The sequence below is a fragment of the Pseudopodoces humilis genome, chromosome 5 (assembly GCF_049639895.1).
Source record: "Pseudopodoces humilis isolate 2021_Gansu_Grassland_sample_001 chromosome 5, ASM4963989v1, whole genome shotgun sequence".
NCBI classification, from domain to species: Eukaryota; Metazoa; Chordata; class Aves; order Passeriformes; family Paridae; genus Pseudopodoces; species Pseudopodoces humilis.
In genome coordinates this window covers 13,771,472-13,789,982 of record NC_142204.1, presented here as the reverse complement: position 1 = coordinate 13,789,982, position 18,511 = coordinate 13,771,472, and the positions used below count along the sequence as shown (strand labels likewise).

General features: G+C 42.0%; 1 protein-coding gene across 6 annotated transcripts in view; it reads right to left on the bottom strand.

Annotated features, from left to right (window-relative positions):
* The window catches only part of ITPR2 (inositol 1,4,5-trisphosphate receptor type 2), a 248,590-nt gene that overhangs the window by 149,021 nt on the left and 81,058 nt on the right, over positions 1 to 18,511 (bottom strand). For all 6 annotated transcript variants that reach the window (XM_014260468.2, XM_014260471.2, XM_014260470.2 and 3 more), the window contains one exon: positions 2,045 to 2,238. In XM_014260468.2, coding sequence (XP_014115943.2) covers positions 2,045 to 2,238 — 194 coding nt within the window. The remainder of the gene's footprint in view (positions 1 to 2,044; positions 2,239 to 18,511) is intronic.

Sequence of the window (18,511 nt, the reverse complement as noted above, 5' to 3'; positions counted from 1 at the left end):
GTCCCATAAAGTGGAATAAAGAGCATGCAAAACAGGCTCAAGGCTCACCCTCTTGGATGTCTGAAAAATGCCTTTTTGTTCCTCAGCTGTGAAACTGGAAACTCATACAGGAAAAATCCTAATTCAGACCTGGAAGTGCTGCTTTTATATTGGAATAGTGAGGAAAACAACTAGGCTGGAAGTAGTAGTATCAAATAAAGGGCTGACACTTATACACATGGATGCTTCTTACCCACAGGAAATGCAAGCACATGATCAAACACCTTTAAGATCATTTACATATTTTACAATCAGTGGAGATGAAAGACATATGCTGGGTTTCCAAGGCTGAGGTGACAGATGATCTGAAAGGTGACTTAGCAAATGGTGGCAACCTGTTTCTTTGATCTACAGCTAAAGCCAATCATGCTTTCCCAGACCCACTGTAATAGGATTTGTCTATTTTGGTTCCATAATTAAATTGCCTCAGAATAGTACAAGCAAGATTTTCAAAAATAAAAATTTCCCAAGTCCATGCATAGTTGACTAAGTCTATCAGACCATCTGTTGAATTCTGGCTGAGGGCAGAATAGAAATCGTAAGTTAAAAAGTCTTTACTTAAATTAATACGAAGATATACTGAGAATTAAATTTCTATGAACTGAAATATTTCTGAGAATAGAACAGATTTAATCAACATTGTACTTGCTATGCATGTTAGTATAATAAATCTAAAATATTTTTATTCACCTTTGAGACTAAAAACACAGTAATGAAAGGTAACATGATTTAAATTAATCCTTCTTCATTGCATTTTAAATAAAACTGATTTATTTTGTATTTTGTGCGGGCTAAGATCATATATATGCATATTTACTGGGATTCACCCAGCATATGATAACTTGTTTATCTGAAGTAATTTGACCATGTGACTAATCCTTAATTAACAAACCACAGATTAAGCAGAAAATTAGGATTAAGTGCTCTTCAATCCTGAGTGCTCTTGCAATGCATGGGCTATGAAAAAAGGAAAGGATGAGACAAAATGTGATTCCCTCAAGGAATGCACAGGACAAGGTCCTGGAATCATCCTCCTAGGCATCGACCAGTAAAGCAGGACAATATGGGGAGAAATTCAGTCATGAAAACAAGGAAAATGAAAAGCAATACATGTGAATGATGTTATTTAGGTCATAAAATTTCGTAACACTCTGTCTTTCACTATAAGTTTTGAAGTAAAGGAGGCCTGGAATCACAGAATGTCGTATTGAGTGTATTCTAACAATTGATAACCTTTCAGATGACAAGTAATTAGAGTCATCTAAATAATTTATGAGCAGTCAGGACAAATGGAATCCTTCAAAAGTGACATTGGTACCAACAAATGCAGAGAATTTATAGAAAACACTGAAACATTCTTTAGGGCCTAAGCATTTCAGAAACCAGGATTTGATACACAGAGCAAGCGTGTGCCACTTCACTTATTAACAGCACAAAGTGCAAACTGCATCTCAGGAGGCAGGCTGGTGTCACACAGCTTGTCAGGTCAGCAGGGAGAAAATCACAGCAGCCCACAACCTGCTCTCAGCCCAGCAGTGGAAACCTGAAATGCATTAAATGCACCACAAAAGTGCACAGCCTCGCACAGCTTCAGTGGTGCCGGGGCAAATTCTGCCCTTCATCCAACTACTGCGACAAAGGGGTCAAATGCTTAAATCAAGCAACCACCCCAGTGTTAAATGAGTGTGAAAGAAATGGAAACAGACACACTGTCTTCAGGAAACATTGGTGAGGCAGATTAGAGGACAAGTTCTGTCATTGCACAGTTACAGTGAAAGTTTCTGCAGCATCCTGTGCCTTCAAAAGTGAAGTTGGTACAACTTCAAGGGTGAGGACCACAACTGTACAGTTGTTCACACACAGGACTATCCTTCTTCATAGCAAGGAGTTACTTCTACAATGAGCAGCTCAGTGAATAGTAAGAATGTAGGTGACAGAACTGGCCACTATGTGAGCAAAGAACCATGAAAAGACTGCTGTGTAATATGCCACTCCTTATCATTACCTGCAAAATCTCAATGATTTTCAATTTGGTGTCCATTACAATCACATCTTCACTGTCTGCAGTGCTGGCTTGCTTGCTTGGGTGAATGCCTGGCTGGATGTCAGGGGTACTGATGGGAAATACAGACCCTCTGCTCAGCACCATTTGGGTCATCATCTCTCCTACCCCATGGATGGTCCTCATGACGTTGTTCCCTGGGCATTAAAAAAAAAAGACATTTCCTAGGACTAAAGCACATTTACAACGCTGTGTATCACACATACACCCGTGTTGTCAAACCCCTTTCCAGTCTCAAGAGGAATACTGAAAAAGAAGCCCTCAGTTCCTGAGTTCATTCAAATTACCCAATTAGGCAAAATTTTTCTACGCTGATTTTCCAAGATATCGTTTCTTACAGGTCAAGAGACGGTAAATACCCAAAATATTTCCGGAGTTCTGTTAACAAATGATAAAAAGTAGAACTAAAGAAATTTCACCCATTCCTTTGTCTGAAGGTGTATTATCCACATCTAAAATAATTTCTTAAAGAGATTTGTTTAACCTGTTTTTAAGACTATTTGCAAACTGAGTGTTGCATATCCAGTATTATAGAGCATTTCTACACAAGCAATTCCAGTACCTGACTATGTTTACCATTATAAAACTTTTATTGGTATTTTATTAATACCATCTATTGCTGCAATTTGGAGACACATGGGAGGAGTTTTATATGTCACATTGAAAGAGAGTAAAGAGATGAGGTTGTTGAGGTAGTCTGATCTTTGTGTGGTTCAGATGACAGGCCACAACCCAAACCCAACTGACACATCCCCCTTCAAAAAAAAAGCCCTAGGAGAATGCCAAGCTTGAAGGTTGTCCTGAAGGTCAAACCAGTATCTGTAATCACAGTGCCTTTTATAAATTATTCATGAGGGAAAAAATTATTTTACACTTACGTGGTAAAATCTTTATCCAGGTTTCAATGGTACACTGCAAAATCTACCAAGAAATATCATCACTTCCCACAGATTATACTGGTCCTTCAAATGGATTTTGATAGGAAAAGCATCTCAGTGAACCAGTGACTTTCTTGAAAAGGTGGGACAAGAAAGCGTGAGAATCTCATGCTACCTACCTACATGAATTAGTTTCCTTTCTTGCAAGGCAGATAGGAATGAATGGAGGAAAGGAAAGGAATTACAGCATCTCTTCACAGGAAGAGTGCCAAGACCTAGGCTACACTAAAATCAAAGAAAAGAGTGAAGGAAGTGTAGCTTTGCTGAGAGAAGCCTGACTAGTTCTTGTCTGTCCTTTAGTACACTTTAATCACCATGCCATGGCCAAGCTTTACTCACACTGAAGAAACCCTCTTCCCATATAATCTGCTGTAAAAAGCCAAGGCTGGATTTTATTTTGTTGGCAAAATCCTCCTCTTATTCCTGTCTTTCTTCAATCCATATAACTCAACTACAATGTGTATGGAAAGAGGATGCCTTTAGCCCTGACTTTAAAAGGGAAACACGCAAAGAGTGTGCTTTTTCAAAAGCAATGAGGCAGATTAATGTCAGGTTTGAAGTCCCATTTACCATCTGGTCTGGTGTGCAATCACTCTGAATGGGTCTTCTGAAACTAACACTTCAAGTTCCTAAGAAACAGAGAGGGGAAAATGTACTTTTGCATGGTGTTTGGGAAAAAAACCTAGAAATTAAATTATAGGCTGGATCCTCACATTAGGCAGGCACAGAAAGTTCTAACTGCTTGCACAGGCATAAAGCAAATAAAATCATCACAAATACCCTTCATGACACAAAATTAAAATTATGTGTTTTCCTTTCAAATCAAGTAAAACAGTGTGGGAATAACATGGGATGGATATGTCTCCCCAACTCCTTTCTCCCAATGTGCTAAACAAGTATTTGTATTGACCACCACTCAGTGCACCTCTGCAAAGCTACAGTACTGCGTGGAGGACCTTCAACCCTTAAAGTACCTTCAGTTAAACCAACATTTTGTGACTCCTTCATCTTCAAACCATGAAATAAATGAAATCCGTTTCATGCTGTCCTTAATGCTGACTGATACACCCTGTAACAACAACAGCCCTGTACAACAAGACCTGTAACTTGGGCAGCTGCATCATGACCTGCAATACCCCTGCCATATACCTCAGATGAGAAATTATCATCATCTCTCACAACATTGTTTCAAAATCCCTTTTGCTCAGTTGTGCAGAGGGAAATATAAAGAGAGGGCATTTGGAAAACTCAGGAATTCTTTAAAAACAAACTTCAGACAGTGGAGTTAAGGATAAGGAAACCACTTAGGTCTAAGACAAGATCCAGAAGATACTCTTGTCAAAAACAAGATACAACTGCAGTTTGTCCCAAATGAGGAAGAAGAATTCCACTTCATCTTGAAAAGTTCCTGCTCACCCTTCAAGACTGAAATTTACTTGGTGTAAAGCTAACAAAAAAAGTTAGTTAGTATCTTTTGGACAAGATATCAGACATCTTGGGTGGACCTCATGTTCCTGGAGAAAGCAAGCTGAGATTTTGCCCAGACCATAACTTGCTTATTTCTCAGCTATTACTGGGGTACTGCACAGGCATGGCAGGAAATGGGATTTAACTCCTTCTGTGAAAAAGTTAATAGTTATTGTCTTTGCATTTCAGGACAACTTCCATAAATAAGTAGACCACCTTTTCCACCTCTAGGAAGGACAGTTAGAGGCCTGCAATAACAAAGACTCTGAGGTACTCAGCTTATGTGATACTGAAGCCTAGAAAAGTATCCAGGAAATAAAAAGAAATGAGGTGACTGCTGTCCTTTCCTGTTACCCACAGAACACCAGCGGTCAAAGGTGGCACAACTCTGTCCACAGCATTCCTTCACTATTGACCTTAATGCAACTGATCACAAAAGACAGAGGTGGGAAAGTAAAGGAGGATTAAGGCAGTCCTTATTATCCCTGCCATTTCAAATAGTATTTCATTAATGCATAGGAAAGGATTTTAGTAAGATAAAAGTCTACTTAATCCAGTCCAGTATTTACAGCTGGAATAGGTAGTGATTCAATACTGCATTTAGTTCTGTCAATAACAGCAAGGAGACAAGGTGTGACAAGGTGTCATCTTGGAAAACTTTAACCAACTGCCTGATGCTGACTATAATTTTCAGTTAATTCAGAGCAGGCTTGAAGAGAACATTCCCAGAGTTAAAATGCTGCAGCAACTGCAGCAATTAAGTGTTTCTTTTCAGGAAAGGTATTTCAACAACTATGTTTTGCAGGGTGCTGATGAAATGCAGCCCTCTCCACAGAGCAAATAGCAGTCAAGCGGCACATTCATGAATGGCAGTGAAGCAGCTGATGTGTCTCAACACTGAGAGGAGCTGCTCTACTTTGTGAAAGAAGCCATGGAGATCCTTCAGGTACATAAAGAGTGGGCAGCAGCTTCTCCTCCAAAAGATCCCCCAGTAATCAGCACTGGTGATGCTCAGCATTGTCTGTCCAACCTTGGAAGCCTGGATCATGTTAAGCATGGATTTAAATCTATCAGTCATAAGCACGAGGGGCCAGCAGCAGTCTTGCTTGAACACGGTTATCTCAGCAGGGAAGGGTGTGCTTCCCTGAGGTAAGGCATGCAGGAGGGTTACTGCAGCTTAAAAAGGGACTGGCTCTCTGTCAGCTAAGCGTGCAACAATGCAAGACAAAATACACTGGCTTAATAAAAGAGATTTAAGTTCTTAGTACATGTGCACACAATGACTAAACTAAGGGAGCTCTGATCTTAGTCACATCTCCGAAGTGCTTCCTGAATACCAATGACCAAGGAAAAATTAACTTACTGCCTCAGCTAGTTAAATGAGATAAATCAGGAGAAAAAGCAAGTAGATGCGAACCCTGATTACTTTTATGTGCACTTTGCTAGAGATAAGTGAAGAGAAGCTTGAGCTGTGCCTCCATATGGTACTGCCACCCTTAGTCTGTTGACCTCATCTTTGGCTGTTTTCTTTGAGGTCAAAGTACTAACATTTATATATGGCTGTGAAGCATGGCAGGGAGAGAACAGTCTTTGCAATGTTGTGAGGTGCTAATGTGTGCAAGCAACCACTTTTCTCAGCACCAAACTGCTGCGGAAGTGCTCAGAACTGTGACTGACCAACAGAGGAAAAGAATGCAAGGAAATTTCCTTGAATCTTTATCCAGTTTTCCCTTCCTCTCTGTTCCTCCCTCTGCCAAGACAAGTCAGATGCCAAAAGCCTTCCATAAAGAGTGGACCCATTAGAAATGTCTCCTATTGAATATACAGTCTCAACAAGATTAGTCAATGGAAAAGTGAATTCACTATGCACAAGTGGTAATTTAAAGGAGCTGCAGATTGACAGACACGGAAAGAAGAGGAAAGAAGAGAATGCTTGTCATGTTTTGAATAGACAACTGTGTATCTCCTTTTCATTACTTTTTATTACAGTGATCACAACTTCCTAATGAGTATCAGTTTCTGTCACAAAACTGTAGCACATAATCTCATACAATTTGGCACGATTGACAACACAGCGGCCTCTCCGAGAAGAAAGGCTTTTCAGAGGAGTCAATTATGGAAAAAAATAACAACCACCCAAGTAATCGAAACAGTGGATAATTTGACACTTCATTTTCTACATAAACATATTTTCTTGATAAGTCATTTACTGGTTGCAAAAATTCTAAATGCAGAATATAAAAGTAAACAACAATCTGCTATGCAATACAGTATGGATGATAAGTGACAAAATACCATACTCAGTAAGAAAAACAACTGTCAAAGGCAGCTGGCAATTCGTGCCTTTTCTTCCAATTGTTCCCAGCCCATTGCTATGGAGCATCCTCAGTTTGCTCTCCAGGACCCACAGAATTTTGGATATTTCACACACAGTGCAGAGAACCATGTAGAAGCTGAGGGTTAATAGTCAGTGGAAACCACAAAGGCTGGCAGATCCCCTTAGAGCCAGCAGTCCTCTGCTCCACAGAAATCCCCAAGATGCCACGGAACAAACATGCAGCCTTGTTTATTTTAAAATTACCTATAGGCACCTGATCTGGTCCCTAGTTACCATGGAGGGACAGAGCTTGCTCTTACTGTCATTTCTGTTCAGTCTTCCTTAACACAGAGAGATGAAAGAAGGATTCCTAGGACTCAGTTTTGAAAACTGCTCAGCTATTTTTAGCTTGGACAGTTTCCCACGGTGCTCATCTCCCTACACAGAAATGTTAAAAGTGCCCATATTTTCAAAAGGATTTCAATACCCAGCAGCTTTCATTAGGGACTGGACCAGCTGGATGCTCAATGGTTCTGGAAACTAAGTATCTAAATGGGAGCTACCACATAGAATCAATAGATTGATTTGGGTTGGAAGGGACCTTAAAGACCATGCACTTCCAAGCCCTTTGCCATGGAAAGGGACAACTTCCACCAGGTTGCTCAGAGCCCCATCCAGCTTTGCCCTGGACAATTCCAGGGATGGGGCAGCTTCTCTGGGCAACCTGTGCTAGGACCTCACAAATCTCACAGGGAAGAATTTCTTCCTAATATCCAATCTAAACTTGCTCTCTGTCAGTGTGAAGCCGTTTTCCTTGTCCTGTCACTTCATGCCCTTGGAGTAAATAGTCCCTCTCCATCTTTCTTGTAGGTTCCCTTCAGGTACTGAAAGGTCTGATCAGATCTTCAAGAAATCTGTTAAGGAACAGAAAAGACAAACGTATGTGCATTCATTACCCCAACAACCTCCATTAACCTGCCCATAAAAATCAAATATATTATTCAATCTTGCTTGCAAAAAACAAAAAAAGAGGAGACAGAAGGAAGAAATCAAAGGCTTTACAAAAATATGACAATTCTCACATTGTCTTTGTTATTAAGTTATAGAAACAACTCTCTGATGTCATCAAACCTGAACATGCTTTTGATTAGGACACTGACACTTCAGCCAAAACCAGCACAGAGGACCTTGTCTCAAACCATATGTCAGTTCAGGAGTGTTCAACCAGGTTTTAAGGCAGTATTCACAACAGCAAAACTCTAAATATCTTTGGCTTTGAGGATTTCAGTGAGATTTATGCTATCACTCCACCAAAAGTTTTCCAAAGAAAGCTTCAATGCCATCTTAAAGCACACAACACCACCAGTCTTTGGGGATCCTTTGTCAGGGAACCACGTGTGCAGCAATGGCTAAATACCAAGGGCAAGATTAAGAATCCAATGGCAGCTTTAGCTCTAAATTTCTTTGCTGATTTGGCTACATTGCTTCATGCAATTTAATTTTCCTGCATGAAAAGTTACAGCCATTTTAAGGACATATAATAACAACACTTCACTGCCTAAAGGAACACATTTTATTTCAAACTCTTTAGAGCTATATATTTGCCAGAAGCATTAAAGCCTTACAGCTCTGTTTGAGAAAGAGGTATTAATTTTTACAGGTTTTCTACAGAATTTGTTCATAAAAACTTCAGAACCTACCATAAACAAGCTAAGAATCACACTTTATGTCTTCATTAACCATTTTTCATCGCTCAGTAACTAGCTGACTTCAGGTAAGGATTACAGAAAATCTAATGCCTGGCATTAAGGACACATGGTATCACTTCCATTTTCTTAGTCCTCAGAAGTAATGAGGCAAAACAAATGAAAAAACTTACATTATGTCATGCCCTTGAATGAATCTGGCCACTGCAGCCTCCACTTCACCCCAACATATCCACAAACACTCCCTTTTTAATATACAAACTCTCAGCTGCCCAGCCATGGCGAAGGTCCACCAAACTTCACCTTCTCCTGACATTCTGCAAGTTCTGGGGTTATTGTCTATCTCCAAAACCACAAAGCAGTGTCAAGATGCCACAGACATTAGTCCAAGGAAAAAATACATACATCGGCATACTGGCCTTGATGGTAAAAAGCACTGTGGGAATCAAGCCTCTTAGCTGAGTTAAACCTGTAAGACAGATATCAATTCCTAGAAGAGCAGTGGTCTCTGGAATCCCATTAATGCACGGGTCTTATAATGAGGGAAAGAGTAAGGAGGAAAGAGAAATGGTTCATGCCACAGAATTAAGCTCTCAGACTGATCTCCCCTTTGGTCTAGCAATACTCTACACTGAACAACAGTTTCTTCTCTGTAGGTATCTGTGACTAACACAGTTAACTTTCCTTTTTTGTCTTATAACCTTTCTTTTCTTGTAAACTGCTGGTATAAATTATTGCTCCATTCTGCCAGGCAGCCACTGCCTCATTAGCCCTGCTAATCAAAGTATGCCTCAAAGAAGATACTGCAAATTGTTAACTAGACAAAAGTACAAGTAACAAACCCAGATGCAGGGCTGGGAAATAGTAGAGAAATTTCTAATAGTCTTGGATGAAATCTGATCCTTCTTGGACACAGAGGACCCATAGGTACCACAGAAAAGGTAGGTGCAGCCTTGTTCTCAACCCTCAGTGGTTTCACTGGTGTTTCCAGTCACTGTGTACCTTTACTTGCAGCCAAAAGGGCTGGAAGAAAACATGAGCTAACTGGAGTTGGAGCTGAGGAGGCTCCTGGGCTGTGTTACAAGGCCAGAAGTCTGGAAAAGAGTCCCCTGACACACAGAAACACAAGCACTCCTTTGCAGAGAGAAGGCAGCAGACCTCACCAGTGCTGGAGACTCCAGGAGAAGGTGAGGCCTCCTCAGTTCTGCCCCCTGGCAGGATGGAATCCTGTGTCCCTTCGGTGTGCAGGAGGAACATACCACCAAGATACAGACCCAGGCACAATATGAAGCAGCTGGGATATCTGACCACCAGTTTGAACAGGTAAAAAGAGGCATCTCCTTAGGCAGTTTGGGCAACACATTTAACATGAGAATCACAGAGGTGAGAGCAATTTAAGATTATTATAGGCAGTTTTTAAAACCTGTTTTTTCAAAAAGACTGAGCAATGGAAACCAAAAGACTCACCCTGATGTCAGTGGACACTGGCTCAGGAAAACTGTAGAGCTCCTGAGGGACACTCTGCAGATAACCCAGGTTTGTACCACTGAGGGCCCTTTCAGCTGGTGCCCAGCACTTTGGACAGCATCCCAAGACATATGGAGCTCAAACAAGGATGTGTTTCCTGGCATGTCATCATTCTCATTCCCAAACTACAGTAACTGAACAACACTGAGCTGCATGGCAAATGTGTAGCTTACCTGCTGCTACTACCATGTTGCTTCCTCTTTCAGACCTAACATATGCTGTAGTTGCATGGTTTGACTAAAATCAGCTATTTGAAAGAGCAAATAGCACCTAGAGAAAGATGTGCATTTTAATTCACAGAGAATAAATTAGCAGTATTGGACAAGGCAGATTGGCTCCTTACTCTAGAATGATACAGCAGGGTGCACTTACTAGGAAAGCAATGTCTTTACCTTTTAATTAAAACTGCAAGAGATTATAATGCTCTTGAAAGGTGCCAGAATGACAGCACCACTAAATGAAATCCTCATTTTTCTCCTTAAGAAAAAAGTAGAAGTCTCTTTAGGATACAGGTAATATATTTTGGATAACCCATATATTTTTTTAGAATCTAAAAGGGGGGAAAAAAAAACCAAACAGAAAACAGCTTCAAATATCCGCAAAAGTAAATCAAAGACAAGACACACTGACTGAAAAAGAAGTTGGCTGCAAGATTTTCAAGTCAATTCATTTTTAGGGTGCAATCTAGATAAGAAGCATTTCCAAAAATATACATGCTTACTTTTTAAAGGATCTTGCCTCATAAATGTTTCTTAGCCAGCTTTCTCCAATCTGTCTCATGAAATAAGGTCACACATGAAATCTACATGCACATTAAATTTAATTCTGGTTAAAATATCTGACAGTGGCATTAAAATTAAGCTTTCTAAAGGAAGTAAGACTTAACATTTACAATAATGTAAGGATCAACAGGACAAGGGGGAATGGCTTCATACTGACAAGAGTAAGTTTAGGCTGGATATCAGGAAGAAATTGTTCCCTGTGAGGGTGGTGAGGCCCTGGCACAGGTTGCCCAGAGAAGCTGTGGCTTCCCCAACCCTGGCAGTGTCCAAGGCCAGGCTGGATGGGCTCTGAGCAAGCTGGGGTAGTGGAAGGTGTCCCCGTCCACGGCAGTGAGTTTGAATGAGATGATCTTCAAGGTCCCTTCCAACCCAAGCCATGCTATGATTCTGTGTTTTTAGAATCTTTGCTAAACCAAGACAGAGAAACCCACAGAAAACATCAAGGACTACCCCAGTCACCAAGGTGGCTCCAAATTTAAGCAAAGGAGAGAAAAGGATTTCTTTAGGTAAAAGGTCAATTAAGTCTTCATGCAACTTCCACTAAGCCTAAAAATACATCCCATTTTGCAGATTTGCCTCAACAGTTCAACACTTGTCATATATAATTCCTTACTTAACAAGTAGTTTTACTGAAGTAAGTGGGTGTACTGAAGAAATAAATATTAAACAGGGAAGAAGACTCAAGACTGCTGGTTGAAAATTTGGTTCTTTCAATTCTGAAGTGCATACCTCCAGGAAAGCCTTCCATATTCTTCCACCCATCATTAATATATTCCCTAAAATCCTGACTACAGTTTTCACAATGTGGATTGGTCAAACCAATCAGGAATCCAGCTCAGCAGTTCCTGACAACTTTACATTACCAGAATCAGATGTTGGAAACTTTTGTTACTAGTGACCTGGAACAAGTCAATGGAAAGACAGTATAACCTACCTGTCCCCAGATTTATTCAGCACTGATTTGCCCATAGAAATGAATACCTTTTAAGAAAACTAAAATCTAAAATCTGTCACTTAAAATACATAGATACTGACTAAAATTTGTAACTTCTACAGAGATGCTGCCTTCTGTCTACTACAGCTGTAGCATAGGAATTACATGATTTATCCATTTGAGCAAACCTCTTTTCAAGTCATTTTTCTTAGAACAGCAAAACTATTGACAAAATCTTGTTGTTAAATATGGATTTACTATCAATCTATGCAAATTTACACTTAAATCGTGCTGAAAATTAAAATATGCAGAACCTAAGCTGGTATTCAGTAGCACTTTTTCTACAAAAGATTTACAGGATCATGCCCCTAAATGCTTGATAAAATTTAAACATATTTGTTTATACCAATAAACTGTCAGTCTCAGACATCATGACTGGCTTCCAGTGTTTGTCAAAACTCGAAATTAGAGCTACACTTCAAAGCCCTAAGCTCAAGGAATGAAATACATGTTCTTACTGGATTAAAGCTTATGCCTAGACATTTGTGATCCCTCTGGAAGCTTTAAAAAACAACCAACCAACCAACAAACATGAAAACCCAAAGCAAGCCCCCCCCAACTTCTATAAACTCCAAAATTAATAATTTACTTCCACGCATTCACAGTATATACACAAAAATCACAACAGAAACAATAATTTATTTTTGTTTGTTTGTTTGTTTAAAGAACATCAATGTAATGATTCTTGCAACTCAGGGAAGCTATATTTTCTTTAAAAAGGAGTTATGTTAACCTGCACATCCCTAGGGTAATAATGTGTTGGAGGGACACCTATCTGCAATATTCTGCAAAGGCTTGGTATGACTGTTACAAGTATTGGACCTGCCAGAGAGGATGCTGCAGTCTGGAGGGATGTGGGAGAGTGGAATCTGACCTCCTCTAAAGGCAAGAACTCACCCTCACCCCTACCTGACTGGAGAGAGGGCTCCCACCACCCTGAAAGAGGGCAGGGAGCAATCCATCTCTCTGTATTTTATGGAAGCTATGAACAAGAAAATGCTTGCTGGAAAAAATTGACAGACCATTCAGATTTTAGAAAATGCCATCACATTTTACAAAACTTAAAAAAGCCTAGATTGAGATAATTTCTACTTTAATCCTTTTTAACAGCCTAAGAGACCAGTATTGTAAATTAAAAGAGAGACTGAAAGGCCCAGACATGTAACTAATTAAACCACTAACATGTTCTAAGCAACACAGTTTCATAAGAGAGACTATCTATGTAAAAAGGGAAGGGAACACTTGTGTGTACAACCTTACAATTACTAAAAAATGGAAAACCAATGTATACATCCACCTGCATGGTGAACAGCCCTTACTCTCAGAGTGAGGGGAGATCTAGAAAAAATTCCCAAGACCAATTTCTACGCCTGCCTGTTCATTTCTCAGGATCCCTAGTGGATCCTGGACAAGATGGATCCAGACTCCACAGGACCTAGGGAAAACCTGTGCTTCTGGACTCACCCTCAGGATCATCTACAGTCCAACACATGAAGAGGAACAGAAGTTCCAGCCCAGCACCACCCCTCAGTGCTGCAACATGCAACTAAAGCAATGCTGGTTGATTCTTGTGTGGCTCTCCCTAATAAAAAGTGATCCCCTGTTTTGCTTGAGTCATGTGATTTTCAGACATGAAATATGTCCTTTGAACACGAAGTCCTATGAGCTGGGTGCTCAAAAACAGTGAATAGGAGTTATTAAACTGCTTAAACTTCATCCTTGTGACACATGCATCTTTATAGCTCATGAGTAGGCAAGTTTGTACCTCCAGGGAAAGCAGGAGGAAAGGCAAGATGCTTGGACACAGCAGTTAAATATTCAGGATCATTCTGTCTCAAGTGCAAAGCAAATGCACACTTTATATAGTTTATAGCCTCTCAATCAGAGAGGAAAAGGGAGGTTGAAGAAAAGATCTTACCATCCAAAGACATCTTTTTATTTTACAAAGACTGTAGAAGGTCTCTCCAGGAAGTCTTACAGCTATTTCTACATAAAAACCACAGCAAAGTTTCAATGCCTGTTTTTAAGCCTAGACAGCACAGCTAGTATCTCCAGACTTCTGTAAGATTGCAGACAAGACTGACAACAGTGGACCAGCAAAGAAAAAAATTTCTCCAAAGCTTTCTAGACATAGAGTTAGTAGAAAAGGGGGAAAACCCCAATCAAACAAACTAACTCACAGGTAACTACCAAAATATCCATAGATTGTCACATCCTGACCTGAACTGGTCAGAGTTTGAAAGGTAAACAGCCATGGAGACAGCTACAGCAGGAAATAAATTTAACTTGTACAAAGACAGAAGCTTATCCAAAAAAATCACACGTTTGTTCCATGCCTTTTTTGCTGAAAGAACATGAGACAAAACCAGGTTTCTGACAAAAAGTTACCAACAAGGCTCCAGGACATAGTTGAGCATTACTAAAAAGGCTACCGAGCTTCCATTTGCATGGTGGTGCCATTTGCAGCATTCCTTCACTTTCATTTATTTCAAAGCAAATAATTGATTTGCATGGAATTGCTAAGGAAATTCATATAACTGAGAGCAGGTCTGTTTGCACTTAATGGGTGGTTCCTTCCTCGCTGTCCTGGGGTGACTTTATGATACTGGTATCCCCAATCGTCTGGTTTATGTTATATATTAAGTTCTGCACCTTTAAGACTGGCTTTGAGAGCAAGAGAGGGGGAAGAAGAAGCGCGCAGTTTGTGTTAAGGAAAAACATCACTCCCACACATCCCGCTCCTGGACTGTGGTGTCTGCAGCACGGACAGACAGTGGGACAGAGCTTCTCTCTGGCTTTTAGTTAGTTTTAGCTAGCTGAGGCAGAGGAGTTCCCTGGACCTTTGTTTGTTTTTTTTCCCAATTTTCTTGGATCTGTGCAAGCCTGCTCTGGACTGAACACCCAGCCAAACCCCGGGAGCTCACGCCTGTGGCCCACCGGGGCCTGGGCCTCGGCACTTTCCAGCGCCGGAGGGACTGATAAGGACCTGGGCGAGCCGGGCTACACCACATGAAAAGGACTTTTCTTCCTAGACTTGCCATCCCATCGAACAGCAAGAGGTTTTATTATTTAATATTACTCAATTTCTGTTAAATAAACAGCTTTTTCCACTTCTCTCTAAGGAATTTTTTTTCTTTTCCCGGACCAGTTAGTGGGGAGGGGCATTTCCCTGGGGAAATCCCCATTTGGAGTTTTCTTTCCTAATTTGCCCTAAACTAAGACAAATACAGTTTTTTGGCGCCCAACGTGGGGCAAGAGAAAGTAGAAAAACCTGTACTGAGTGTTGGTTGTATTTATTCTGTATTAGGATAAAGCAGTCAGTAGCCATGTTGTTTGGATACATAATGTCTCTTGGGGTGGAGGCCTTCATGTGGACCTGGTCCCTAAAAGTTTTTGAGGTTTTAATACCTGTCTTTGCCCTCTTTCACAGTAGAGGGGCACGGATTAGAATGGTTATTGTGCTGGGCTCGGTGATAATGATTTATAGGAAGTTTATAGAACTACTGAAGTTTCTGTCAGGTATGTTTGGTTTATGGTTTCTTCGCCCGACCCTGCCTCCCAGTCCCAGTAGCACATTTTGGGAGTTTATTGGTAATTGCACACAGTTTGTTAGAGGAAGACCAGGGGATAAGGCTTTTCTTTCCTTCTTCTCCTTTGAATCTGTTATGTCCCTCTTTGAGAATATCCAGTTTCCCCTGAGTGTTAAGGATACCACATTCCTGGTCACTTTCCTGGTAGTTCAGCTGTTGAGCTTCCTCTATATGGTCTGCAACTTCTCTAGAGTGAGGGCTGAGATATCCAGAGGAGCCAACGAGACCCCTGCCCCAGAAGTAGACTCAGGTGTGGGAAATCCTGAGTGGTGTAGAGAATGGGAGAGAATGGGCCGGACTCTGAAGGAATTTTCTGATCCCCCAGCCTGGGAATTTTCACGTGAACAAATTCAGAACCCAGATGAAGTAGGGAAATATCTGGAAGAGAATTGCTGTGATGATTCTAAGAAGAAAAATATCATTGCAATAAGCTGGGCCCTAGCGTATGCTTATCGCACGCTGCTAGATACTGTAGGGCAGGCAGATAAATCAGCAGCTACCCCAGTCACTCAGGCTGCAGCCAAGCCAGCAGCCAAACCAGACAGTGAGCCTAAGCCAGTGTCTGTTGCTCCTGCCACGAGAGGCATGAAATTCAAAACCAAAACCGATCAGCCAGTAGATGATGATAATAGTGATGCGGGGGAAGGACCCTCAAGACCAGCAACTGATCAAAAATCAGAAAGCACTGGTGAACCTTTCTCCCTGAAGGACCTTCGTGGCCTGAGAAAAGATTACACTCGACGAGCTGATAAATCTATAATTAGTTGGTTAGTCCGTCTGTGGGATGCTGCGGGTGAGGCTACAGTTCTGGATGGCACTGAAGCGAGGCATCTGGGGTCCCTGTCACACGATCCGGTTATTGACCAGGAGATGATGAGGGGGGCTGACCCTTATAGTCTCTGGGAACGGGTCCTAAGAAGCGTGGCACAAAGATATCTGTGTGCAGACGATCTCTATATACAGCAAACTCGTTGGAAAACCATAGAACAAGGCATTCAGCGTTTTGAGAGAAATGGCAATAGTAAGAGATTGTCTTTGTGGGTGACTTAGGTACTAGAAATCCAGACTTGGTGCCATGTACATCTGTGATGTGGCGAAAACTTGTTCGACTTGGGCCACAAGAATACGCTTCTGCTTTAGCAACAATGAAGCGGGAATGACCGGGAGGAGGACTGTGCTGGATATGGCGAAGAAGCTTCGAGCATATGCAGATACCGTGCATGGCCCCATGCAGGCAACAATTGCAAACTGTGAGAACAGATATGCAAAACTTCCAAAACAAAATAAAAGAGAATCTCAAGAAACTCAGGGAGGACCTTCTTCCAGTCTCGGCAGTACAGACCAGGAGCTCTGGTACTCAACGCAAGAAGGTCCTCAGATAGAGAGAAAAAGCTACGAGCTGAGCTGTGGTTTTTCCTACGTGACTGTGGAGAAAACATGAAAAGATGGGATGGAAAATCTACTGCTGCCCTGGCAAAACGGATGCTTGAATGGGAAGACAGCAAGCCTCGGGGGGGATACTCTACCAAAAAGAAAGCCGCTCCAGTAGCCTGTAGTCAAACTGACAAGTATGATAATGACATGTCTGACTCCCTTGAAGGAACCTCCAAGACATATACCCAAGGAAAGAAGGATAACCAGGCTTAGAGGGGCCCTGCCTCTAGCCAGGTAGAGGCTAGGGAAAACCGTGTCTTTTGGACTGTGTGGATTCGTTGGCCTGGCACATCAGAACCACGAAAATATGAGGCCTTGGTTGACACTGGTGCACAGTGCACCCTAATCCCATCAAGATATGTAGGGGCAGAATCTGTTTCTATTGCTGGTGTGACAGGGGGATCACAGGACTTTACTTTAGTAGAAGCTGATGTGAGCCTGACTGGGAATGAGTGGAAGAAACACCCCATTGTGACTGGCCCAGAGGCCCCATGCATTTTGGGCATAGACTACCTCCGAAGTGGGTATTTTAAGGACCCAAAGGGGCTTAGGTGGGCATTTGGGATAGCAGCTGTAGAGACAGAGGGCATCAAGCAATTGAACACTTTGCCTGGACTGTCAGAGAACCCATCTGCAGTAGGACTCCTAAAAGTGGAAGAACAGCGAGTACCAATTGCCACCTCAACGGTGCACCGCCGACAATATAGAACAACTCGAGATGCTGTGATTCCCGTCCACAAGATGATCCGAGAGAGCTGGAGAGCCAAGGGGTGGTCAGCAAAAACCCACTCACCCTTCAACAGCCCCATCTGGCCTGTGCGTAATCTGAAGAAGAATGGAGATTGACTGTGGGACTATCGTGCATTAAATGAAGTGACTCCACGCTGAGCGCTGCCGTGCCGGACATGCTGGAGCTCCAGTACGAGCTGGAGTCCAAGGCAGCGAAGTGGTACGCCACTATTGACATTGCCAATGCATTTTTCTCCATTCCTCTGGCAGCAGAATGCAGGCCCCAGTTTCCCTTCAGGGGGGGGGGAGTGCAGTCCACCTGGACCCGCCTGCCCCGGGGGTGGAAGCACAGCCCCACCATCTGCCATGGACTGATCCAGGCTGCCCTGGAAAAGGGTGAGGCTCCAGAACATCTGCAGTACATTGATGACATCATTGTCTGGGGAAAGACGGCTGAAGAGGTCTTTGAGAAAGGAGAGAAAATCATCCAGGTTCTCCTGAAAGCCGGTTTTGCCATCAAGAAGAGCAAAGTTAAGGGACCAGCTCGTGAAATTCAGTTCCTGGGAGTAAAGTGGCAAGATGGACGGCGTCAGATTCCTACTGATGTCATCAACAAGATCACAGCAATGTCTCCACCAGCCAACAAAAAGGAAACGCAAGCTTTCCTAGGTGCCATAGGTTTTTAGAGGATGCACATTCCTGAGTACAGCCAGATTGTGAGCCCTCTTTACCTGGTTACCCGCAAAAAGAACACTTTCCAGTGGGGCCCTGAACAACAACAAGCCTTTGCTCAGATCAAACAGGAGATCGCCCATGCAGTAGCCCTTGGCCCAGTCAGAACAGGACCAGACGTGAAGAACGTGCTCTACTCTGCAGCCGGGAGCCACGGTCTGTCCTGGAGCCTTTGGCAGAAAGTGCCTGGGGAG